Here is a 25,626-nt window from a genome sequence, read left to right as displayed (position 1 = left end):
GAAGATCATAGAAGACTTATTAACATGGCAATATTCTGGGTATTTCACATACATAATCTATGCAGCTCAGGCAATACATTATTGGCTTTATAAGTAAATTTCCTTCAGTCTTTTCTGCCAAGATGGCTGCTTGATCGGTTAATCAAGAATGGACGGCATTGTCATCATTCGTAGATTACTTGGGTACAAGTTCTCAAGGTAATGATTGAACCTTGGTGGCTAGTAAGAATAGTAAGGGTTAATAAGTGTCTCATGACCAGTTTGTATCACTAGGACCAGTTCAGTAAATCCCCTTGACCCGATTATTATTGGGGTCAAATGGGGATTTGAGGTGGGCTTCTGCCAGGTATGTCACCCCCATCCTCTCCAGAGCGTATTCTCCGCTGCGAACAAAATCCAAAGTGACCTGCAGAAAGAAGATCAAAATTAAGTGTCAAAATCAGCGGAGTAAATTTTTTTTTTCTTTTTTTTTTTGTTGTTGTTGTTGCAAAACCTGATTAATAACAGGCAATTGACAGGAAAATAAAAAAAAGATTTTTGAAGGTGTGGAAAAATTGAAAACTAGAGGAGCCCACTAGAAATCTGTTGCCCAAGGGTCCGCATAAGCCTGGAGCAAGATCACCATATTGGATGGTACTCCTATAACCTTGCCCTACACTTCCATACAGTAATCTAAAAAAAACAAATTATTTTGCCAATGACGCAGACAATGTTAAAAAAATAAATAAATAAAAGAACCAAGTACGGTACTCCATTCACATCGATGCCTTTCAGCTTCTGTACCGATGCAGCCCAGGTTTCCCGCCGGCCTCTACTTCCTGGTGTTATCTCAATACAAAAACTAGCCAATCATTAGTGGCATTGGGGACACGCCTCAAGAAGTGATTGGTCAAGAAGAAAGACCAGGAAGTGGAGACTGGGCAGAGTCAAAACAAGACCAGCGGGGGAGATCGATGAAACGGGGATATTTTTTTTTTACTAGCTGACAACCCTCTGATTAATGGTGGAAAGAAAACTTTAGTGCTAGGTCATTGATGGCAGCCACTTCAGCTCGAGGGGATTATTGCGCCCAGGGTGGTCATCCTCAAAACTGGTCCTAGTAAATGGTAAGTAATGGTGGGCAGATGCCGGGTTGACTGTGCATAGAGTTGTTGCTTCACTTTAGGTCTCCTTTTTCGTAAATGTTTATTCTTTCTGGAAGAGCATTATTGGCAGAATGTGCAGCTCCTCAGCTTTATAGGTAGATTAATGATCCTGGCACACGGGCGGCTCCTGAGAGCGCTGCGCCCATCACCCCCAGGTCTTGATTATCTGACCATGTTTTACGAGACTGAACAACCAGTGAACGAACCATCTAGTTATAACGTTCTCCAGAGGGCCGCGCCAGCTGGATCCGGGTTGTAAAATAGCTCGTTAGCTAATGAATGTGACATAAAACAGCTGGTATGGAATGAGATGCGCCGTATCGTCATGCGGTGCCGGATTCATTTCACTGATAAGTGCCAGCGAGCATTGTGTGTGATGGGTCGTAAAAGCGGCAGGAAGATAAATTGTACATTTTGGGCCCCCTTTTCCTTAATGAGCATTTTTTTTAAATCTCTCTCTCTAAAAAAAAATAAACCCACAAACGAGCTTTCTGGGCCAATAAAGTGATCGATGAGGCTGGACCAATTAATATGATGAACTGTGCCATTACATTAATGGTGGCCGTGGCTTCCCAAGACCATGGACTAAGGCTTATGTTCGTTACATCCTGAATTATGATACGGGAGGGATGGGGAAAGCCAGACCGTAAATCTGCGGAGAATTAGGGTCCGAGGTTCTGCTCAATTAGTGGTTGGAAATCATATACAAGGGTAAGGACTGGTTTACAGCGGGCCACCACGGGAAATTAGGGCCGTCTCAATGAGACTATAGCATTATTGGGTTAATTACAACCCAAAATGTGGCAAATGGCAGCACAAAGTCATCTGCAAGAAGGATTGTAGGCTAGGCTGATAATAAATCCAGATATTGCATCAGAATATGGGCCTTACCATTTGGTATTCTGCTTATCGGCCTGCCCAGGGTTCATTACCAAACCTCGGAGGAATAACCAGGGGCTCAGATTCAAAATCTGAATTAGCTTCATACATTCGCAACCAACATGTATGCAAGCTGTCAGACATTTGCTAAATTTTTCCCAAAATTTCGTACATTTTCCCAGGAAAATTCTTCCTGCCACTGGTCAAGCCACCATTAAGCCATATCTGCTCTGTGACCCCTCTCCATGATGCCTGAAGTCATGGTCATCTTCGAAAACGAAGGACGAACATCAGATGTTCCTATTATTAAGAATGAGGTGCTAACATTCTGCTTCACTGTAAGCTGTAAAGCGAGATGCTTTATTTTTCTCTAGTGAAACCCACAGTGCTGACATCTAGAGGCCAGTGCGAACACTGCAACATTTTACAAGGATAACAAAATAAACATCTCAATTTGTTTTTTTTAGAAAATTGTTGACGGTCTATTTTTTATTCTCATACGCCGAACACTTCTCCCCTGATCAATTAGGTAGCATTTTACCTTTCAAGACACGCGGCTTAATTAACACCACTAAAGTGTTATAGGAGGTGATAGGAAAATAACTCAAATTACAGATTATTTTTACTCTAGGGATAAAGGCACCTCTCTGGGGACTGACAAGTGAAATTCAGATGCCGAAAGTCTCCTTTTTGTTGGCAATCATTATATCTGCCCCCAACAATGGGCCAAAAATAAATGATTTAATGAGTGGCTTTAGTATATGGCCAATAGCATTGTTTTTTTCCCCAAAAATAGACAACTGCTAACGTCACGTACAGAGAAAAATACGCATTCACAGTCAATGCAGAAGAATTCATGGGGATTCACAAAATTGTCCCTTAATCTAAGCTTTAACCCCACCAGATCCGATGATGAATGGATGAGGCAAACTTATTGTACATTTAATAGAACTTTCCAGGCTATATTAAATGACTTAAATATCAATTTGGGCTCTGCGGCAAATTAAAATGGACCCCCAATTATAGTTTCAGGTTTTGCTACCCAGGACAAAAAGGGCCTAGAGTTTCCTTTCTTTGTGCATTCACATTTGGCCAATTTCCTATCCCCTTGTTTATAACCAATGTAGTTCCTCAGGGGAGGGGCTTGTTTGGCAGCCAATAGCAAAGGGGATGGGTGTAGCCAGTGCTAAGCCACCCTTACCCAAGAAGTCTTCTTCTATTGTAGGAAAGCTCTCGTGTGAAATGTGACATCTACCTGCAGCAGGGTCACATTTTTTTTTTCTCCCCTCATTGGTCTAAATTGCTTTGGAATTCCTAAAGACGATTTGTGATTGGTCAGAAATTTTACTAAAATTAACTTATACTCACCGGACCTCCATCAGGATTTCTGATGTAACCATACGCAATGGTTTTATTAATTGCAAATCCAAAGTCGGCCCTTCTGATGTGACCGACAGCTATGCCATTCCTCCAAATGGCTTCTAGACCAAAAAGAGGGACCTTCCTGGATAATTCAAGAAAACACAGAAAAAAAGATAAGAAACTGTGTGAATAAATTTAAAGAAAAATATGACTGTTTTTTTTTTTTTTTACCAGAAATAGCGCCACACCTGTCCACAGGTTGGTTGTGGTATTGCAGTTTGGTCCTATTCTCTTGAATGGGGCTGAGCTGCAATACCAAACCTAAGCAGCCAAAAAAATCCTATTAAAAATTGCATTCTTCTATTGATCTCTCTGTTGACATGTAATTAAGGTGAAAGGAAAAGAACCTATTAGCAGCACAGAGCATTTCAGCAGAAAAGTGCACTGTTTCTGTGTGTGTGTGGTCGTACCTTGTGAACTAATATATCTGTATTACTGAGGACATAGTTGAATGTGGCAGGGCAAAGAAGTATATATGCTGAAAAACCCACAAGCAGCACAGAGTATTTTAGGAGAGGAATGTAATCTTGTGGGAGGGAAGATCAGGAAAGGAAGAGAAACTAAGCAATTGGAGACCACGAAGTAAAAACAACACTCACTCATTAATAGTAAATCCCACCAGCCGCTTACGAAGTCCCTCAGTCTTCTGCTTCTCCAGAGCTTCCCGTCCTAGGAATGGGATGCTGGATTTGAGTTTGCAGGTAAAGGCGAGGCCGGCCTCCAGAGGGGTGTCATCGGGGCGTAGGTCTGCATGCCAGTGCCGGTAGCCTAGAAAACAGAGGAGTATTTACACATCGCGGTACAGTGATATGTTGGAATCTCTTGGGCCGCTCAGCGTGACGTTATTTACAGTCACCCAAGATGGCGGCACTGTTGTTTTCTCTGCACGGGTCAATCCCAGAGGCAATCGCCCCTCTGTAACCTGGTGCAGCACACATTTAAAGATCTTTCCACTGCTTATCTGCTAGTGAGAAACATGCTCAGGATTACTACACGTGCAACAGACGAGAGAGAGCTCTGCAACAGACGCTGGCCCCCCAACAACAGACACGAGACCCCTGCAACAGAGGCAGACCCCTGCAATTGATGTGGAACACCTGCAACAGATACAAGACCCTTGAAACAGACACTGGACCCCCAGCGATAGATGCGGGATCCCTGCAGCAGACGCAGGTGTAAGAGGAGGCGATGGTACCCTTGAAGAGTCCCTGCATGATGTGTCATTAGTGCGGAAAGGCTGCCACCTACTGGCTAGACAGGACTATGGAGAACCAACAGGCACCAAAAGAGTTCAAGTGTGGGATCTGGTCAAGTGCCTAGGATGAAGAAGTTCCCAAATGTGAAAAGTCCTGAGAGCCAAATGCAGAGGGATTTGGCACAAAGGAAAGGAGCGGTGTAGGCCAGTGTGACATGCCTCAGCGGAGAGTGTGCACCAGCAGGATGCTGGCCGCTGTCAGAAAGAGCCCGGACAACACCCAGTGAGATCTGACTATGCTAGTCAAGACCCGAGAACCAGATCTGCACCAATCAAGATCCAGAGCCCAGACTGAGCAGGTGAAAGATCACAGGCCAGACGACAGTAACCAGAGCCCAGCCCTTTTTCCCTAGGCCCAGGAGACACCCGCCATCAGTCAAGCACCAAAGATCCAAGAGGAGTCATCGACCAGGGGAGGCCGCCTGCAGTGATAGAAAGGAAACACGAGTGTGAGGGGTTGTTGCTCCCTACACCAACATACGTCACAGAGGTCAGTCTGAGCAAGGACGACAGTTGGGGTGGGATGAGCTGGGACGAAGAAGTCTCAGTGTTCCATACTTCATTAGGAGGACTTGCGGCGGAATACCTGGTGACCCCCGCTAAGGCCATTGTGTCAAGAGGAGTTACCGTAGCAGCTCTCCCAGGAACGGATGCACCACCCCTGACGAAGAGACACCAGTATAATCCTTTAAGAGACTTCTATGATTCTTACAGTTCAATTGGAATACTTATTGTAGATTTTTAATTGTGTAACCCACTTGTGTTTGTGCTGTTCACTGTTCCATAGATTCCCGACCTACTGGAAGCAATAGTTTTGTTGACTGTTCCCATCTTGTGCTCGTCTGTGCGTTGCATCCGCTCGACTGCTTACTTAGGACCCCTGCAACAGACGCGGGACAACTGCAACAGACGCGGGATCCCTACAACTGACACAGGCCCACCATATTTTATTTCTCCATCAATTCTCTTGTCCCCGGTGCCGGGTATCTGCCCTAGTCTGGGTAGTTCGATAAAGGACTAGTCTGGGTAGTTCGATAAAGGACTAGTCTGGGTAGTTAGATAAAGGACTAGTCTGTGTAGTTAGATAAAGGATTAGTCTGGGTAGTTAGATAAAGGACTAGGCTGGGTAGTTAGATAAAGGACTAATCTGGGTAGTTAGATAAAGGACTAGTCTGTGTAGTTAGATAAAGGACTAGTCTGGGTAGTTAGATAAAGGACTAGTCTGGGTAGTTAGATAAAGGACTAGTCTGGGTAGTTAGATAAAGGACTAGTCTGTGTAGTTAGATAAAGGACTAGGCAGCTGAGTGAGTCTCTGCCCTATTACAGGAAAGCCGGCTCTATGGTCAGCTACACTTTGATCCACTCCCAATTATAAATCAACATGGCGGCCAGGATCTACAGTAAATAATAATAATAATAATAATAATCTTTATTTATATAGAAATCTGTTGCCCAAGGGTCCGCATAAGCCTGGAGCAAGATCACCATATTGGATGGTACTCCTATAACCTTGCCCTACACTTCCATACAGTAATCTAAAAAAACAAATTATTTTGCCAATGACGCAGACAATGTTAAAAAAATAAATAAATAAAAGAACCAAGTACGGTACTCCATTCACATCGATGCCTTTCAGCTTCTGTACCGATGCAGCCCAGGTTTCCCGCCGGCCTCTACTTCCTGGTGTTATCTCAATACAAAAACTAGCCAATCATTAGTGGCATTGGGGACACGCCTCAAGAAGTGATTGGTCGAGAAGAAAGACCAGGAAGTGGAGACTGGGCAGAGTCAAAACAAGACCAGCGGGGGAGATCGATGAAACGGGGATATTTTTTTTTTACTAGCTGACAACCCTCTGATTAATGGTGGAAAGAAAACTTTAGCGCTAGGTCATTGATGGCAGCCACTTCAGCTCGAGGGGATTATTGCGCCCAGGGTGGTCATCCTCAAAACTGGTCCTAGTAAATGGTAAGTAATGGTGGGCAGATGCCGGGTTGACTGTGCATAGAGTTGTTGCTTCACTTTAGGTCTCCTTTTTCGTAAATGTTTATTCTTTCTGGAAGAGCATTATTGGCAGAATGTTAGATAAAGGACTAGGCTGGGTAGTTAGATAAAGGACTAATCTGGGTAGTTAGATAAAGGACTAGTCTGTGTAGTTAGATAAAGGACTAGTCTGGGTAGTTAGATAAAGGACTAGTCTGGGTAGTTAGATAAAGGACTAGTCTGGGTAGTTAGATAAAGGACTAGTCTGTGTAGTTAGATAAAGGACTAGGCAGCTGAGTGAGTCTCTGCCCTATTACAGGAAAGCCGGCTCTATGGTCAGCTACACTTTGATCCACTCCCAATTATAAATCAACATGGCGGCCAGGATCTACAGTAAATAATAACAATAATAATAATAATAATCTTTATTTATATAGCGCCAACATATTCCGCAGCGCTTTACAGTAAATCAACTTCGGCTGTAATTAATCAGCACCATGGACAGATGTTGGGACCATTAACACCATTATGACTATTTAACGCTAATTGTCCTTAATTTTTCCATTAACACCCACAGTCATGGTTTTGCTTTCCTTTCATGTTCTTCTTCCGGCTGGCGAGTCCTCCAGTTATTTAGTCATCCGTGACTCCCGCTAATGATCGTCTCGGCGTGACACAGGAGCCACTCGGGGATCATCGTTAAATCTACACATCTGTTAAACGACAGCAAAAAGTCTCCCGTGTGATCTCACATAAAAGCGTCACCGCTCCGTTCACGTCTCATTTTTATTACAGAAAATGAAAGATTCCTTCAGCTTCTCCTCACAGGATAAAAAAAAATCCTCTTAATCATCCTGAGACATTTGTTGTGAGAGGTGGCAATTTATCTCCATTTGCACATGTCAATATCTTTTCATTTCTAATGAGACCACGACATTCAATTCACTTAGCGAAGGTCTGAGGAAATGAAACGTTACTTTCCGTCTTCCATTCTTCGTGTCTTTTCTTCCCTAAAATTCATACATGTTTTATGTGAACTTCAAAATCGCAGTCAGGAAGCGGCGGGGATCACGTAATTCAATTTCTAGGTGAAGGTTTCCTCGCAGACAATGTGACATCGACCAAGGAGATTGGATCCGCTGCCCTTGTTTCATGTATGCTACCCAAATACATATTTAAAGGGCAAGGCCGCCCCCAAGCGATATCACCGTCAATGGGGCAGAAAATATACAGAAAATGGTAAACACATTTCTATAAACTAGATCTTATTTTAACTCGTGAGATTTCCACCTGTCAAGTGTCCGATTGTATATCAGATTTCCTCATCCCTTTCATTAGTGCTCATTGTCGCACCCTGCTGAGTCATGCGCTTTGTTCAAGCTGCCAAAAGAAGAGATCCATTAAATCTGTACCCTAAGGCCAGAGGAATATCTGTGCCCCAATTCCAAAATCTGTATCAGCTCCCTCCCTATATTGTGTCTTCTTATGGGACATTAGGGCCCCCTTGGAGCCCTGGGGTTCGGTATGACTAATCTGCTGCAACCCCCAATACCTACATTCCTCAGCCAGTTAATGTGTTGCACCTCCTCCTTTGTTTTTCGGTGTTGCAATATGGACACCGTCAGCAAGTTGCGGATGATGGATCCATCATCAAGATGCTATTGATTGATCTTGTAGATATTAAATGTATAAAAGATTTTCAACTGTTGGTGTGAATAGATCCAGAGTAGGACCTTGTATCTCCTGGGCCAAAGGAATGGAAACCTTCAGCAAGTTGCTGATAATGGATCCTGTAGAGACTAAATGCAAGAACATTTCCTGCTGAGTGTGAAGGGATTCTTGAAGCTCCAATGTAAAATCTGTAAATGGGCCCTGCCTGCTCGAGTTTATAACTACACCCTTTAGCCATTAAATGTGTCTCCTTCTTTAGTAAGCAGAGGGGCGAGTCAAAAATAAATCTCATGTCGCTGCAGAAACAGTAAGTTGCTGATGACGGATCTTGTAGACTTTAAATGCATAAAGATTTCCTGAGGGGGCTGAGGGGTTGGTATGAATTGATCCAGAGCCGGACCTTAAAGCTCCTGGGCCCCAATGTAAAACCTGCTAAAGAACCCACCTGCCATGTGTCATATGTGACACCAATCAAGGGACAAAAGGCTTTTCGGAATTTTAGCTGCATCCCCAATTGAATCAATACGATACTCTGGTATATATGTGTTAGTGAGCATTATATAATCATGCAATAAAAAGGCTAGATGAGGGCGTTCAAACTGAAGCACCCGCTATCATACTTGCTGATGGTTTCCATTTATTAAAATTGCAAAACTTCCTTATGTTACTCCACTTTGGATGGTGGTACTGTGACCCGTCGCACCAACCATTGGTGAGCCTTACCTTTTTCGATGCTGAGAGAGTCGATCGCCCTGTACCCAGCGTTGCCAATTCCGTGCTTGGCTCCAGCTTCCATGACTGCTCGATACACGGGCACACAGGCCTCCCTGGGCATATGCAGTTCCCAACCCATCTCTCCTACAAAGGACAGCCGGATGGCACGTACCTGGATGGAGACAGGAAGAGTTAATAAGGAGAACGTGTAGAGCGGATTCCATCAGAGCGGAGGATTGGTTTTACCAAAGGGGCAGCCTGGAGCTAAAGTGCTTTACCGTAGTGCAGAAGCTAATGCAACCCTGGACTTAACTCTTCACATCCCCTATGCATGCTCTATGTATGCGGCCGTGCACAGCGCTACTTCTGAGAAACTGAACGCGCACAATGTCAGGAGGTCAGTGATCGAGACTTGTCTCCAACGTTCACCGCCAGCCCCCCATCCAGGGCAGAATACAGGCCGTCTCCTTCCCTATGGCTGCAGGATGGAGCCCTATAATATTCCCTACTGGCCCTATATGGGAGGCCAAGAGCGCAGTTCCCATGAGGCTCCATTATTTCACTGCTTTGGTTGATAAAGCTGAGTATGATGCCGGAGCTATTAGTTGGTTTCCTATCGATTCCTCTTGTGGTTTTTGCTTGCTCGCTGATTAATGAGTGGATGGAAAGGTTCCCGTGGGTCTGATGATAGGCATCCCTGTAACACTGGACTTTAATCAGGGAGATTTACAGATAAATGGATGGAGATCCTGTCGTCTTCTCCACACAGACTCATTCATCTAGGAGCCGCCGCATTCGATAAATCTGGACTCTTAAGGATCATATTTGGGGTCCTCCCTGGACGCCTCGTATTAATTAAACCAGTGAAGGATTGAAATCCGAAATGAAAACCAGGTCCAGGAACCAGAAAAGTAACAAGAGAGATTGCGGTGTCACTATAATGTGTAGAGCAAAAGTCTGAGAAGTCATATAGTACACAGTCATATAACATCCTAATAATATCACCACACAGCACAGAAATAACGCCGCCATACAGCATCCAAATAGCACCGCCATACACTGCCATCCTGCTTATGGTAGTGTCCCAGGTGAGCAAGGGAAAATTAGGGAATAATGGTAAAGTCCCAGGTGGTCTAGGTCACTGTAGAAAAGAATTGTAAAGCAAACCCCAGGTAGTCTAAAGCAGCATAGGGAATATTAGTAATGCCCAGGGTGGTCTAGGGCTGTGCAGAGGGAAATTGTAAGGTCCCAGATGATCTAGGGCGGTGCAGGGAAGAATGATAATATCCCAGGTGGTCTAGATCACTGCTCCTAGTTCAGATCCCTGTGGTCCCCACTGCTCCCAGGACAGATCCCTGTGGTCCACACTGCTCCCAGGACAGATCCCTGTGGTCCACACTGCTCCCAGTACAGATCCCTGCGGTCCCCACTGCTCCCAGGACAGATCCCTGTGGTCCCCACTGCTCCCAGTACAGATCCCTGCGGTCCCCACTGCTCCCAGTACAGATCCCTGCAGTCCCCACTGCTCCCAGTACAGATCCCTGTGGTCCCCACTGCTCCCAGTACAGATCCCTGCAGTCCCCACTGCTCCCAGTACAGATCCATGCGGTCCCCACTGCTCCCAGTACAGATCCCTGCGGTCCCCACTGCTCCCAGTACAGATCCCTGCAGTCCTCACTGCTCCCAGGACAGATCCCTGCGGTCCCCACTGCTCCCAGTACAGATCCCTGCAGTCCCCACTGCTCCCAGTACAGATCCATGCGGTCCCCACTGCTCCCAGTACAGATCCCTGCGGTCCCCACTGCTCCCAGGACAGATCCCTGCGGTCCCCACTGCTCCCAGTACAGATCCCTGCGGTCCCCACTGCTCCCAGTACAGATCCCTGCAGTCCCCACTGCTCCCAGTACAGATCCCTGCAGTCCCCACTGCTCCCAGGACAGATCCCTGTGGTCCCCACTGCTCCCAGTACAGATCCCTGCAGTCCCCACTGCTCCCAGTACAGATCCCTGCAGTCCCCACTGCTCCCAGTACAGATCCCTGCAGTCCCCACTGCTCCCAGGACAGATCCCTGTGGTCCCCACTGCTCCCAGTACAGATCCCTGCAGTCCCCACTGCTCCCAGTACAGATCCCTGCGGTCCCCACTGCTCCCAGTACAGATCCCTGCAGTCCCCACTGCTCCCAGGACAGATCCCTGTGGTCCCCACTGCTCCCAGTACAGATCCCTGCAGTCCCCACTGCTCCCAGTACAGATCCCTGTGGTCCCCACTGCTCCCAGTACAGATCCCTGCAGTCCCCACTGCTCCCAGTACAGATCCCTGCAGTCCCCACTGCTCCCAGGACAGATCCCTGTGGTCCCCACTGCTCCCAGTACAGATCCCTGCAGTCCCCACTGCTCCCAGGACAGATCCCTGCAGTCCCCACTGCTCCCAGTACAGATCCCCGTAGTCCCCACTGCTCCCAGTACAGATCCCTGCAGTCCCCACTGCTCCCAGGACAGATCCCTGTGGTCCCCACTGCTCCCAGTACAGATCCCTGCAGTCCCCACTGCTCCCAGGACAGATCCCTGCAGTCCCCACTGCTCCCAGTACAGATCCCTGCAGTCCCCACTGCTCCCAGTACAGATCCCTGCAGTCCCCACTGCTCCCAGTACAGATCCCTGCAGTCCCCACTGCTCCCAGTACAGATCCCTGCAGTCCCCACTGCTCCCAGTACAGATCCCTGCAGTCCCCACTGCTCCCAGTACAGATCCCTGCGGTCCCCACTGCTCCCAGGACAGATCCCTGTGGTCCCCACTGCTCCCAGTACAGATCCCTGCAGTCCCCACTGCTCCCAGTACAGATCCCCGTAGTCCCCACTGCTCCCAGGACAGATCCCTGTGGTCCCCACTGCTCCCAGTACAGATCCATGCAGTCCCCACTGCTGACTATATCCCATTCAGAGAAGGTACCATTTATGATGACTCTTTGTTTCCTGTCATTTAGCCAATTCCTTACCATCTGCATATAGTTTCCCCCAGTCCATGGTTCTGTAGCTTCAGTATAAGGCTGCTATGTGGAACAGGATCAAATGCCTTTATAAAGTCCAGATAAACACATCAGCCACATTACCTACATCAAGATTTGCACTTACTCCCTCACAGAAACAGGGGAATATTAGTAATGCCCAAGGTGGTGTAGGGCAGAGCAGGAGAAAATTGTAAAGTCCCAGATGGTCTATGGCAGTGTAGGCAGTCTGGTAATGTCCTAGGAGGAGGTCTAAGCCAGTACAGTAAAATGGTAATGTTCCAGGTGGTCTAGAGAAGTATAAGTAATATTAATTATGACTCAGGTGGTCCAGAGCAGTGCAGGACAAATTAGAAATGTCCCAGGTGGTCTACAGCAATATAGGGACTATTAATAATGACCCTGGTGGTCTAGAGCAGTGCAGGACAAAATAGTAATGTCGCAGGTGGTCTAGAGCAATATAGGGACTATTAATAATGTCCCAGGTGGTCTAGGGCAGTGCAGGAGGAAATGATAATGTCCCAGATGGTTTAAGGCTATGCAAAGAATAATAGTAAAATCCCAGGTGGTGTAGGGGGTATAGCTGGACAAGTCTTTGGTGCTTTATAGCAGTGTCGTGGCTCATGGTTATATCTTTGACAGTCTAGGACAGTAAATAGTAAGTACAATGATGTAGTGTCGGGGCAAATTTTAAAGTCCTTTGTGGTCTATGGCAGTTTAAGGGCAAATAATAAAGTCGCAGGTAGTGTGGGGCACTTTAGGCCATAATAGTAAAGTCCCTGGTTGTCTATGACAGTTTTGGGTGTAAGTCCCTGGTGGTCTAGAGTAGTGTAGTGGTTCATGGTACGTGCCCTGGTGGTGTAGGGTAGTAAAGGAGCTACCTGTTAATTACTACTCAAGGCTCCAGCAATGTCAGGCTGTTACGGGAAGCTGAAGGGTAGGATCAGTTTACCCTACGCCCTTTTTATTGATCATATAGATCTATTCAAAGGAGGAGCATGAGAAGAGCGCCACTCTTGGCAGCATCTTGCATTGCAGCTCAACCCCAATTGCTTTACCGAGACGGAACACCATACACAAGCGATATGCCCGGACTACGCCTGACTGTGAGGAATATGTCCTCTGTGTGATTACGGGGGTCTCCTATATGATTTGGAAGTATAATATTTGGCTTTACTGCGGCCCACTTTTCTATTTTCTCATCTGTTCTTTCCCAGTGAAGGAGGCACCACAAGGAGTTAAGAGAATTTCTTTCTACCAGCAGTGTTAAATGAAGTACAAAACGCAGAAATCCTTCCCGGTGTGTGATAGAAGCCGGCGTGCATGGCAGATGATGCTCACGTAACCCCTCGCTTGTCCCCCCGTCCTTCGGATTGTGTCAGAAGCGTACTTTCGGAGGCTCTTCTGCACACGGGGCCGTGTGCTGGGCCAGCCAGGAGCTCTTTTCTCCATTATACTATTAGATCAGTCAGGCAAGGAGATAGATGGAAGGAGATAGCTGGGGAGGATCCCACAGCCTATTTGGGTTACAAAAAGGAAGCTTTTAACAAAACACGGCAGCTAGGGGTCCGGGGAGGGGTCACTGAACAATCCCAAGCACCTGCAGACCCAGAATTGCAATGTGCAACGAAAAGTAGGGTGTAGGACTCAACCAGCTAACAAGTATTCACCTAACTGGCTATGAGGTTCCCGTCTGCTCCTACACACCGCTAATCGTCTGGTTTAGACCCTTCATTAAGTGTCTCTTACTCTGGAGGACCCAAAATATCAATTCATTGCACATACAGACCATAGGCTTTATGTAATGCTTTGTTTAGCCACAGGTGGCACTGTAGGAAAAAAGCGACGCTTGATGCAAGGTTCCTTCAACGATCACAACTGATCGCTACTGGTCCCAACAGCAGAATTACCCATGATGATCTTATGGTAGCAAAATGGGATTGTCCAAACCCCTTTAATGAATTATAGGCCTATACGATGCCAAACTGATACCATTACATGAGACCCACACTGCCACTTAGCTGCTGAAAAGAAAATGGTCTGTACCTTAAACCCAGCAGCTGAGACAATCTTGTGCGTGGAGAATGGAAAACCTTCATTGCTCAAATCTTCATCCAGGATGTCTTGAAGAATGGAGAGACTGAAGACAGAACGCAGAAGGTTACTCGGAGATAACCTCTGGTTTATTAAAGGGATTATCTCATAAACACAAAATACTTCATGTGATCTTTTACATTGTAGACTGCAATTTAGCTCTCATCCATTAGGGGGCAGCAATGATCATTGACTCCGGCAGAACTGCATCGTCTGTTGGAGTCTGAGGTAGTCCGAAATCTCACCACAAACTCAAGAAGTCAGTACTCATTTCCATTTCATCAAAAATAAAAGCTAGGGAACAAGATGGCCACTCAAACGAGGCCCACAATGGCATTCATCCAGTTCATCCACCATTCTCTGACCTCTAACCCAGCTAATTATGCAGAAATACATCCCCTGTGACAAGACCTACGGAATATGTAATGGGAGCAAACCAGCTTTCCTCAAACTAAAAAAAACAGCAACCTTGATAGATATTTTGAAGGGGAACTTCATCTCTCAAGTGATATTAAAGGGAACCTGTCACATTGAACATGGCATCAATCCATTTTTATAAAGCGGCAGGAGATGAGTAGATTGATATATGTTTTTTTGGGGAAATATTCATTGTAAGTTTTAATTTATTAACTGGAAACCCATTGACTTCTATCACCAAGTAGGACCGCCCACTGGACTCTTAAACATAAAAAGGAGGGATTTAAATAAAAAAAATAAAAATACAAATTATGCAGAATCTTTCCGCACAAATTATATATCAATCTGCTCAACCCCTCCTGACGACATTATGATGCTTTCCTAAACATCCTAAAAAAAATAACCTATTCGGCGCCACTTACCTGCATTCATCCTGGCATGCTGACTGTTTCCCCCTACCTGTTGTGAGTTAAATGTCATTTAAAGGGCCGCAGGGCTAAATATGTTGCATGTGAATTTGGGTGACTGTCAGGAGATCAGTTCTAGAAGCAGACGGCAGCAGTAATCCGTGTTATTAGGATTTAATGTGACATCTTTGGTTCTCGCCCCGTCGCAGGCCGCTCGTTACAGGCACACACATGTGCAAGCCACACGCATTAAAGATTGATACAAGTTGAAAGAGATTTGGGCTTCGGGGCTGCCGGGAAGGAAGGAGCTTGCTGATTTTAAGCTAACGTGGCAGGTCACACAGAACAGTAAGGATGGGACATCAAATATTCTGACGATTCATCACTGAACATTTCTGTCTGCCCCGTGCGGAGAGGAAGGAGGCGCAGTACAAAGACACTGCCATACGGTCAATAGTCCTACAAACAGGCGATGTGAGGGGCACGCTGGGTGTGTTATGCCATTATAAGTGGCAGGGGGGATTCACAAGAGCCACAGCAGTCACTTGCCTTGGGCACGATGACTTAACAAATAGAATTCACGCACAACATTTCTTAAAGGGGTTTTGTAAAAATTTTGCAAAAAGTAAGAAATGGGATACTTAAAAAAAAAAAGCAAAAAAAATTATACTCCCTTTTAATCCTCCGACCCAGTGGTCCAGAGAGGAGCAGCGGATTATTGAAAAGGTGAGTATAATATTAATTTTTATTCACCCATTTTAAAAAAAATCCAGCTAAGTCCCTTTTTAATGGATAACTATCATCTGTAAAAGGTTGTATCATGTTCCAGGGACTGCAAAGAGTTGCTCATCTGTGTGGGGACCGAGCACTGAGACCCCATCAATTGCTCCAAATTCTGCTCCCACATATGCTACGTGCATGTAGCCATGTTACAAGTTACCAGACTGATAAGAACCCGTTGGGAATGGGAATGAATACCTTCTTCATGGACATTCTACCTCTAGAACCTCCATGATCAGATTTCCAGAAGGACCGACTTATTGTAGACTACATCGAAGCCATAAATGAATCAAGTCCTTACAACCTACCTGGCCGGCCCCTGAATGCTTATCATCCCCAGATCTTCAGAGCAGTCAATCAGCTTGCACTTGTACTTCTTGTCCTGGAGGACATTGTTGATGTGGCTCCAGTTATGTTGAGCGACTGCCCCACCGATGGCTAGATAGTAGGCGTCACCTGAGAATACAATAGACATCCACATTTTTAGTTTTTATCCGACCCTGTATGGATTACTATAACTATCACTTGTTTGTTCATGTAAGGTTTTCACCATGCTCCCACCAATGATCAGAGCATGATGTGAAGATGGACATCACCAATGGCATTGGACCTCGGAAAGATCCTCCACCTTTTCCACTTTTACTAGATTGGGTTCACCCTCCCAGGATCCTTCTCAGGCCAGTTCCTCTGGCACTTTTTGATGTCCTTGGTCATGTAGCAGGCACAAGATCATGTGTGAGCATGCAGAACTTTTGTAACTTCCGATTTTACATTCACAGACATTAATGTAGAGTCGCCACTCTGCAGATATAACGGCTCCCGCACTTCTGGGAAGGATTACTACAAGGTTTTGGAGGAGTCTGTGGGAATTTTTGCCCCTACATCCAGAAGAGCATTTGTGGGGTCAGACCCGGATGTTGGGAGAGGCCGGGGTCACAATCTCTGCTCTTGGATGGGGCTGAGGTCCGGGCTCTGTGCAAACTCCCCTCCATGTCTGTATGGTCCTTGTGCAGTGGGAACAGTCATGGGGGACAGAAAAGGGTCTTCCCCAAACTGTTCCCATAGAGCTGAAGGCTACAATTATCCACACTGTCTTGTGCTGAAGAATTAAGACTTCCCTTCACTGGGACTAAGAGCCAAGGCCGCCCCCTGATAACAATCCTATAGCGTTAACCTCCTCCACCATCTGTACAGCGGGCACAATGCAGTCGGGGGTAACGTTCTCCTGGAATCACCAAACCCAGACTCCTCCATCAGACGCCGCATAGAGAAGTGTGATCCATCACTGCCCAGAACACGTCTCCTCCAGAGTCCAGAGGTGGCGGCTTTACACCACTCCGTCCGATGCTCAGCATTGTGCTTGGTGATGTAAGGCTGCATGCAGGTGCTTGGCCATGAAGCTCTTGGAGGGGGCGAGGTGTTTGTGCTGATGTTATACCAGAGGAGGTCTGGACTCTGCAGTTATGGAGTCAGCAGAGCGTTGTTGACTTTTATGCCCTCTGCTCCTCAGTACTAGATGGTATGGCGGGAAGCCGGATATTATACACTGGTAGCAAAGGGGAAGCATGCTATACAGCTGGGGGCGAGGGGACTGATGTTATACAACGGGCAATGGTGGAGGATGTTATTCATCTAGAATCAATGGACCGGAGGTTATACACCAGGGGAAAATGGGGCCTGAGGTTATACTTCGGGGGTCAATGGGGCCAAAATTTTATTCACAGAGGGACTATGGGCCACGGGTTATACACCGGGGGGCAATGGGACTGAAGAGCAATTCCAAATTTAATGATGAAGAGTGCTGTCCCAATACTTTTCTCCATACACTGTACATCAACGCAATTCCTTGTAATTGTAGAATGTCACCTTCTAGTTTTTGGATGAAATTCACCATCAGATACTTCGAGTTAATGAAAAAAAAGTGATTTTTAAAGTAAAACTAGGACATATAGCAGTATATATATATATATACTCACCTACTGTATCCTCACCCATCCCTTGTAGATTGTGAGCCCTCGCGGGCAGGGTCCTCTCTCCTCCTGTACCAGTTGTGACTTGTATTTTTCAAGATTATTGTACTTGTTTTATTATGTATACCCCTCCTCACATGTAAAGCGCCATGGAATAAATGGCGCTATAATAATAAATAATAATAATAATAATAATATATATATATATATATATATATATATATAAAAAATACCACAGCGAGTGGCGCCTGAACTGGCTATAAATGGAGTAGACCATATCGCTAGATGTTCTCATCAGTTGTGATGAGAGACAGAAACATCAGAGCGAGAGCTTCAAAGTCAAAGACTGAAGGGAGAACTAAGGATCGGAGGTCAACAGAGCGGCGTATGGGAATGGTAGCAACTAACAGGGATGGTACCTAACCCAACTGTTTTACGGAATATAATCGGATTCAGCAGAAAAGCCCTAGAACACATTGGAAAATGGCAATACTGTAACTAGTAGCACATCAATCTTAGAAGAGGCATGTGGGCAGATAAGGTCTCAGCTAGAAGGCCCTATATTGGGGTTTTATATAAGCTCAAATTAGGAAACTACCAATATCTAGAAAATGTGTGAGATCTTTTACCCACTAAATAACCCTGCTGCTGTGACTATACTCAAAACACACACCAATAATTACCGTATATCAATCTTGTCAATCTCTGGAGAGGCAGGAAATATCCCTAGAGCCAAAAGGGCAAGTGATATGGTGGTGTGTGCGTTGGGTGGTCAATTGGCAGCACACACAAAGAAGTGGGGTCTGCTCTTGGTTTTGTATGGATAGGGGCATAGCTACTGGGGTGCAGAGGTAGCAGTCAAATCAGAAAGGTGGGCGCTTTGTCCTCCCAACTTGAAGATGTGCCTTGTTCTCACCTTCTTGAATACCCACCCTCAAAGTCTGGAGAAAGAGCCGATGGAGAAGGTTCAGGTGTAAGGACGCTGACCGTAAGATCGCTCTCGGTTCCTCCCCTCTGGTTCAACATGCAGGTGTATACAGTAGTACCTATAGATTAAAGCAGACTGTCACGATTGTCATTGGAGATGGTGCACAGTACATTCCGCAGTACAAACAGAATACATCCCATTCGATCACTAGTGATTTATCAGAGAATTGGATATTAACGAGTTTTCATGGAAAAGGCATAGATTGTACCAATGAGATGGTGGAAAAATGGCTCATTGGATTCACAGGGACTAGACGTACAACCCCTGGCAAAAAATATGGAATCACCGGCCTTGGAGGATGTTCATTCAGTTGTTTAATTTTGTAGAAAAAAAGCAGATCACAGACATGGCACAAAACTAAAGTCATTTCAAATGGCAACTTTCTGGCTTTAAGAAACACTAAAAGAAATCAAGAACAAAAAAATGTGTTCGTCAATAATGGTTACTTTTTCTAACCAAGCATAAGGGAAAAGTTATGGAATCACTCAATTCTGAGGAAATAATTATGGAATCACCCTGTAAATTTTCATACCCCAAAATAACAACTGCATCAAATTAGATCTGCTCTTTAGTCTGCATCTAAAAAGGAGTGATCACACCTTGGAGAGCTGTTGCATTAAGTGGACTGACATGAATCATGGCTCTAACAGGAGAGATGTGAACTGAAACAAAGGCGAGGATTATCAAACTCTTAAAAGAGGGTAAATCGTCACGCAATGTTGCAAAAGATGTTGGTTGTTCACAGTCAGCTGTGTCTAAAATCTGGACCAAATACAAACAACATGGGAAGGTTGTTAAAGGCAAACATACTGGTAGATAAAGGAAGACATCAAAGCGTCAAGTCCGGAAACTTCAAGCAATATGTCTCCAAAACAGGAAATGCATAACAAAACAAATGAGGAACGAATGGGTGGAAACTGGAGTCAACGTCTGTGACCGAACTGTAAGAAACCGCCTAAAGGAAATGGGATTCACATACAGAAAAGCAAAGCGAAAGCCATCATTAACACCTAAACAGAAAAAAACAAGGTTACAATGGGCTAAGGAAAAGCAATCGTGGACTGTGGATGACTGGATGAAAGTCATATTCAGTGATGAATCACGAATCTGCATTGGGCAAGGTGATGATGCTGGAACTTTTGTTTGGTGCCGTTCCAATGAGATTTATAAAGATGATTGCCTGAAGAGAACATGCAAATTTCCACAGTCATTGATGATATGGGGCTGCATGTCAGGTAAAGGCACTGGGGAGATGGCTGTCAATACATCTACTTTATAGTTGTCTAAGGGTCACTTCCGTCTGTCTGTTTGTCTGTCACGGAAATCCCAAGTCGCTGATTGGTCGCGGTCAAACGGCCACGACCAATCAGCAACGGGCACAGTGCGGCCGCGAAATGGCCGCTCCCTACTCTCCTGCCGTCAGTGCCCGCTCCATACTTCCCTCAAGTCAGCGCTCACACAGGGTTAATGGCAGCGCTAATGGACTGCGTTATGCCGCGGTGTAACGCACTCCGTTAACGCTGCTATTAACCCCGTATGACCAACTTATTACTATTGATGCTGCCTATGCAGCATCAATAGTATAAAGATCTAATGTTAAAAATAATAAAAAAAAAATAAAAAATCTTTATATACTCACCTTCTGTTGGCCCCCAGATCCAGCCCAGGCCTTTCCCGCGACGGTCCGGTCCATGCATTGCGGTCTCGCGAGATGATGACGTAGCGGTCTCGTGAGACCACTATGTCATCATCTCGCGAAACCGCAATGCACTCTTGGGACCAGAGCGTTGCGAGGAGCATTGGTAAATACCTGGGCTGGGTCCGGGGGCCGACGGAAGGCAAGTATATAACGATTTTTTATTTTAATTCTTTTTTTAACAGGGATATGGTGCCCACATTGCTATATACTACGTGGGCTGTGTTATATACTACATCTCTGTGCATATACCATGTGGGCTTTGCTATATACTATGTAGCTGTGGTATATATTACGTGGCTGGGCAATATACTACATTGCTGTGCTCTATACTACGTGGCCTGGGTTATATACTGCATGGGCAGTGTTATATACTACGTCTCTGTGCTATATACTACGTGGCTGTGCAATATATTATGTGGCTGTGCAATATACTACGTGGCTGTTCAATATATTACGTGGCTGGGCAATATACTATGTGTCTGTGCTATATACTACGTGTCTGTGCTACATACTATGTGGGTGGGCAATATACTACGTGTCTGTGCTATTTACTACATGGCTGTACTATATACTACATGGCTGTGTTATATACTACATGGGCTGTGTTATATACTACGTGGCTGTGCTATATACTATGTGTTCTGTATGCTACTTGGCTGTGCTATATTTCTCTGCTGTATCTGTGCATCATGAATCGTGGTATGTGTTAAAGAGGGGGGCCCACTGAGACTCTTTCGCCCAGGGCCCTCAAAAACCTGGAGCCGGCCCTGGCTTCACTGATTGGTCACGCCCGGCTGCGAACAATCAGCGACAGTCGCAGTCCGCCCGCGATTTGGCGTGGAATTTGAACCACGCTTCGCTAATTTGTCACGGCCAGGCGGCCGAAACCTTTGTATATATTGCATTATTCTGAAAACTTCATAAATAAACTACATACATATTCTAGAATATGCGTTAGAATCGGGCCACCATCTAGTCTTCAATAAATGCACAAGATATGTTGATATTTTGGACACTTTTTGTATCCCATCAATCGAAAGGATGTTTGGGGATGATGAAATAATTTTTCAAGATGATAATGCATCCTGCCATAGAGCAAAAACTGTGAAAACATTCCTTGGCCTGCAAATAGTCCGGATCTCAATCCAATTGAAAATCTTTGGTGGAAGTTGAAGAAAATGGTCCATGACAAGGCTCCAACCTGCAAAGCTGATCTGGCAACAGCAATCAGAGAAAGTTGGAGCCAGATTGATGAAGAGTCCTGTGTGACCCTCATTAAGTCCGTGCCTCAGAGACTGCAAGCTGTTATAAAAGCCAGAGGTGGTGCAACAAAATACCAGGGATTCAAGCTTCAGGAGGCTAATTTGCATATTCCAGGTGCCTTCTGGGAGAAGCGAAGTCTCCCTAAGCTAGAAGATCGTTGGGTACAGCCGGGACCAGCTGCTTCGAAAGCATCACCAAACCAGGGATTCAAGCTTCAGGAGGCTAATTTGCATATTCCAGGTGCCTTCTGGGAGAAGCGAAGTCTCCCTAAGCTAGAAGATCGTTGGGTACAGCCGGGACCAGCTGCTTCGAAAGCATCACCAAACCGCGCGCCGTAAGGTCCTGTAGGACATTATTGCAAGAGAGCTTGGCTGAGTAGATTACACAAGAAGGAAAACACACAGCAAGTCAGCAGGATCTAGGAGGAACATGGCAGATGTGACAACCTACATGGTGAGCTGCAGCATGTGCTACATGTTCACAGATCGACCAGAAGAAGAATCCAATTTCACCTGTCAGAAGTGTAGACTAGTGGCCCTTTTAGAAGAAAAGGTGCAGGGTCTGGAAGAAAGAATAGCAACTTTGAAACTCATCAAAGAGAATGAAGACTTTCTAGACAGAACAGAAGCATCTCTACTGGTCACAGAAGGTGAAAAAAGTGTCAGAGAACCTCCAAAAGCAGATGAGTGGAAGCATGTGACCAAAAGAAGCAAGAAGACCATGGAGAAATCACCAACCACACAACTGAAGAACCGATATCAAATCTTTGTAGAGGATGAAGATGGCACACCTAAGAATGAAGCAATACCAGCAAGCAAAAAAGAAAAGGGCACACAGCAACAAGTGACAGCAAAAAGTACAGCCAAGAAGCAACGAAGAGTGGTGGTGGTGGGAGACTCACTACTGAGAGGCACAGAAGCGGCCATCTGCAGACCGGACATAACTGTAAGAGAAGTATGCTGCCTTCCAGGTGCGATGATCAAGGATGTGACCGATAGGATACCAAAGCTCTTCAGCTCCAAGGACGTCCACCCATTTCTTCTGATACATGTTGGCACCAATGACACGGCAAGGAAGGACCTACCGACAATCTGCAAGGACTTTGAAGAGTTGGGGAAGAAAGTAAAGGAACTGGATGCACAGGTAGTTTTTTCTTCTATCCTTCCAGTAGACGGGCATGGCACCAGGAGATGGAACAGGATCCTTGATGCAAACAACTGGCTAAGACGATGGTGCAGACAACAAGGATTTGGATTCCTGGACCACGGTGTGAATTACTGGTATGATGGACTCCTCGCCAGAGACGGACTACACCTCAACAAACCTGGGAAACACACATTCGCCAGAAGACTCGCTACACTCATCAGGAGGGCGTTAAACTAGAATAAGAGGGGACGGGAAGAAAAACATTAGACTCGAACAAAGATGACCCAGGAAAACATACTCAGAAGGGAGGTAAGAACATTTCTAAAACAATTCACAGTGAGGAGATTGGAACAAAACAAAATCCTCTAAACTGCATGCTCGCAAACGCCAGAAGCCTGACAAACAAGATGGAAGAACTAGAAGCAGAAATATCTACAGGTAACTTTGACATAGTGGGAATAACCGAGACATGGTTAGATGAAAGCTATGACTGGGCAGTTAACTTACAGGGTTACAGTCTGTTTAGAAAGGATCGTAAAAATCGGAGAGGAGGAGGGGTTTGTCTCTATGTAAAGTCTTGTCTAAAGTCCACTTTAAGGGAGGATATTAGCGAAGGGAATGAGGATGTCGAGTCCATATGGGTTGAAATTCATGGAGGGAAAAATGGTAACAAAATTCTCATTGGGGTCTGTTACAAACCCCCAAATATAACAGAAACCATGGAAAGTCTACTTCTAAAGCAGATAGATGAAGCTGCAACCCATAATGAGGTCCTAGTTATGGGGGACTTTAACTACCCGAATATTAACTGGGAAACAGAAACCTGTGAAACCCATAAAGGCAACAGGTTTCTGCTAATAACCAAGAAAAATTATCTTTCACAATTGGTGCAGAATCCAACCAGAGGAGCAGCACTTTTAGACCTAATACTATCTAATAGACCTGACAGAATAACAAATCTGCAGGTGGTTGGGCATTTAGGAAATAGCGACCACAATATTGTGCAGTTTCACCTGTCTTTCACTAGGGGGACTTGTCAGGGAGTCACAAAAACATTGAACTTTAGGAAGGCAAAGTTTGAACAGCTTAGAGATGCCCTTAATCTGGTAGACTGGGACAATATCCTCAGAAATAAGAATACAGATAATAAATGGGAAATGTTTAAGAACATCCTAAATAGGCAGTGTAAGCGGTTTATACCTTGTGGGAATAAAAGGACTAGAAATAGGAAAAACCCAATGTGGCTAAACAAAGAAGTAAGACAGGCAATTAACAGTAAAAAGAAAGCATTTGCACTACTAAAGCAGGATGGCACCATTGAAGCTCTAAAAAACTATAGGGAGAAAAATACTTTATCTAAAAAACTAATTAAAGCTGCCAAAAAGGAAACAGAGAAGCACATTGCTAAGGAGAGTAAAACTAATCCCAAACTGTTCTTCAACTATATCAATAGTAAAAGAATAAAAACTGAAAATGTAGGCCCCTTAAAAAATAGTGAGGAAAGAATGGTTGTAGATGACGAGGAAAAAGCTAACATATTAAACACCTTCTTCTCCACGGTATTCACGGTGGAAAATGAAATGCTAGGTGAAATCCCAAGAAACAATGAAAACCCTATATTAAGGGTCACCAATCTAACCCAAGAAGAGGTGCGAAACCGGCTAAATAAGATTAAAATAGATAAATCTCCGGGTCCGGATGGCATACACCCACGAGTACTAAGAGAACTAAGTAATGTAATAGATAAACCATTATTTCTTATTTTTAGTGACTCTATAGCGACAGGGTCTGTTCCGCAGGACTGGCGCATAGCAAATGTGGTGCCAATATTCAAAAAGGGCTCTAAAAGTGAACCTGGAAATTATAGGCCAGTAAGTCTAACCTCTATTGTTGGTAAAATATTTGAAGGGTTTCTGAGGGATGTTATTCTGGATTATCTCAATGAGAATAACTGTTTAACTCCATATCAGCATGGGTTTATGAGAAATCGCTCCTGTCAAACCAATCTAATCAGTTTTTATGAAGAGGTAAGCTATAGACTGGACCACGGTGAGTCATTGGACGTGGTATATCTCGATTTTTCCAAAGCGTTTGATACCGTGCCGCACAAGAGGTGGGTACACAAAATGAGAATGCTTGGTCTGGGGGAAAATGTGTGTAAATGGGTTAGTAACTGGCTTAGTGATAGAAAGCAGAGGGTGGTTATAAATGGTATAGTCTCTAACTGGGTCGCTGTGACCAGTGGGGTACCGCAGGGGTCGGTATTGGGACCTGTTCTCTTCAGCATATTCATTAATGATCTGGTAGAAGGTTTACACAGTAAAATATCGATATTTGCAGATGATACAAAACTATGTAAAGCAGTTAATACAAGAGAAGATAGTATTCTGCTACGGATGGATCTGGATAAGTTGGAAACTTGGGCTGAAAGGTGGCAGATGAGGTTTAACAATGATAAATGTAAGGTTATACACATGGGAAGAGGGAATCAATATCACCATTACACACTGAACGGGAAACCACTGGGTAAATCTGACAGGGAGAAGGACTTGGGGATCCTAGTTAATGATAAACTTACCTGGAGCAGCCAGTGCCAGGCAGCAGCTGCCAAGGCAAACAGGATCATGGGGTGCATTAAAAGAGGTCTGGATACACATGATGAGAGCATTATACTGCCTCTGTACAAATCCCTAGTTAGACCGCACATGGAGTACTGTGTCCAGTTTTGGGCACCGGTGCTCAGGAAGGATATAATGGAACTAGAGAGAGTACAAAGGAGGGCAACAAAAT

The 25,626-nt window shown here is 45.0% G+C and overlaps 1 protein-coding gene across 3 annotated transcripts in view; it reads right to left on the bottom strand.

The window, feature by feature from the left end:
• Window positions 1-25,626, bottom strand: part of SARDH (sarcosine dehydrogenase) — an 82,355-nt gene continuing 56,729 nt past the window's right edge. For all 3 annotated transcript variants that reach the window (XM_069748022.1, XM_069748024.1, XM_069748023.1), the window contains exons 15-21: window positions 18,673-18,786; window positions 16,079-16,226; window positions 14,119-14,212; window positions 9,079-9,241; window positions 4,046-4,214; window positions 3,393-3,528; window positions 1-406 (exon numbers count right to left, since the gene is read on the bottom strand). In XM_069748022.1, the coding sequence (XP_069604123.1) occupies window positions 281-406; window positions 3,393-3,528; window positions 4,046-4,214; window positions 9,079-9,241; window positions 14,119-14,212; window positions 16,079-16,226; window positions 18,673-18,786 (950 nt within the window). In that variant the 3' untranslated portion in view covers window positions 1-280. The remainder of the gene's footprint in view (window positions 407-3,392; window positions 3,529-4,045; window positions 4,215-9,078; window positions 9,242-14,118; window positions 14,213-16,078; window positions 16,227-18,672; window positions 18,787-25,626) is intronic.

This window comes from Ranitomeya imitator, chromosome 2, assembly GCF_032444005.1.
Source record: "Ranitomeya imitator isolate aRanImi1 chromosome 2, aRanImi1.pri, whole genome shotgun sequence".
Classification (NCBI taxonomy): domain Eukaryota; kingdom Metazoa; phylum Chordata; class Amphibia; order Anura; family Dendrobatidae; genus Ranitomeya; species Ranitomeya imitator.
The sequence above is the reverse complement of the archived record's forward strand: the minus strand, read 5'-3'. Positions and strand labels throughout refer to the sequence as shown.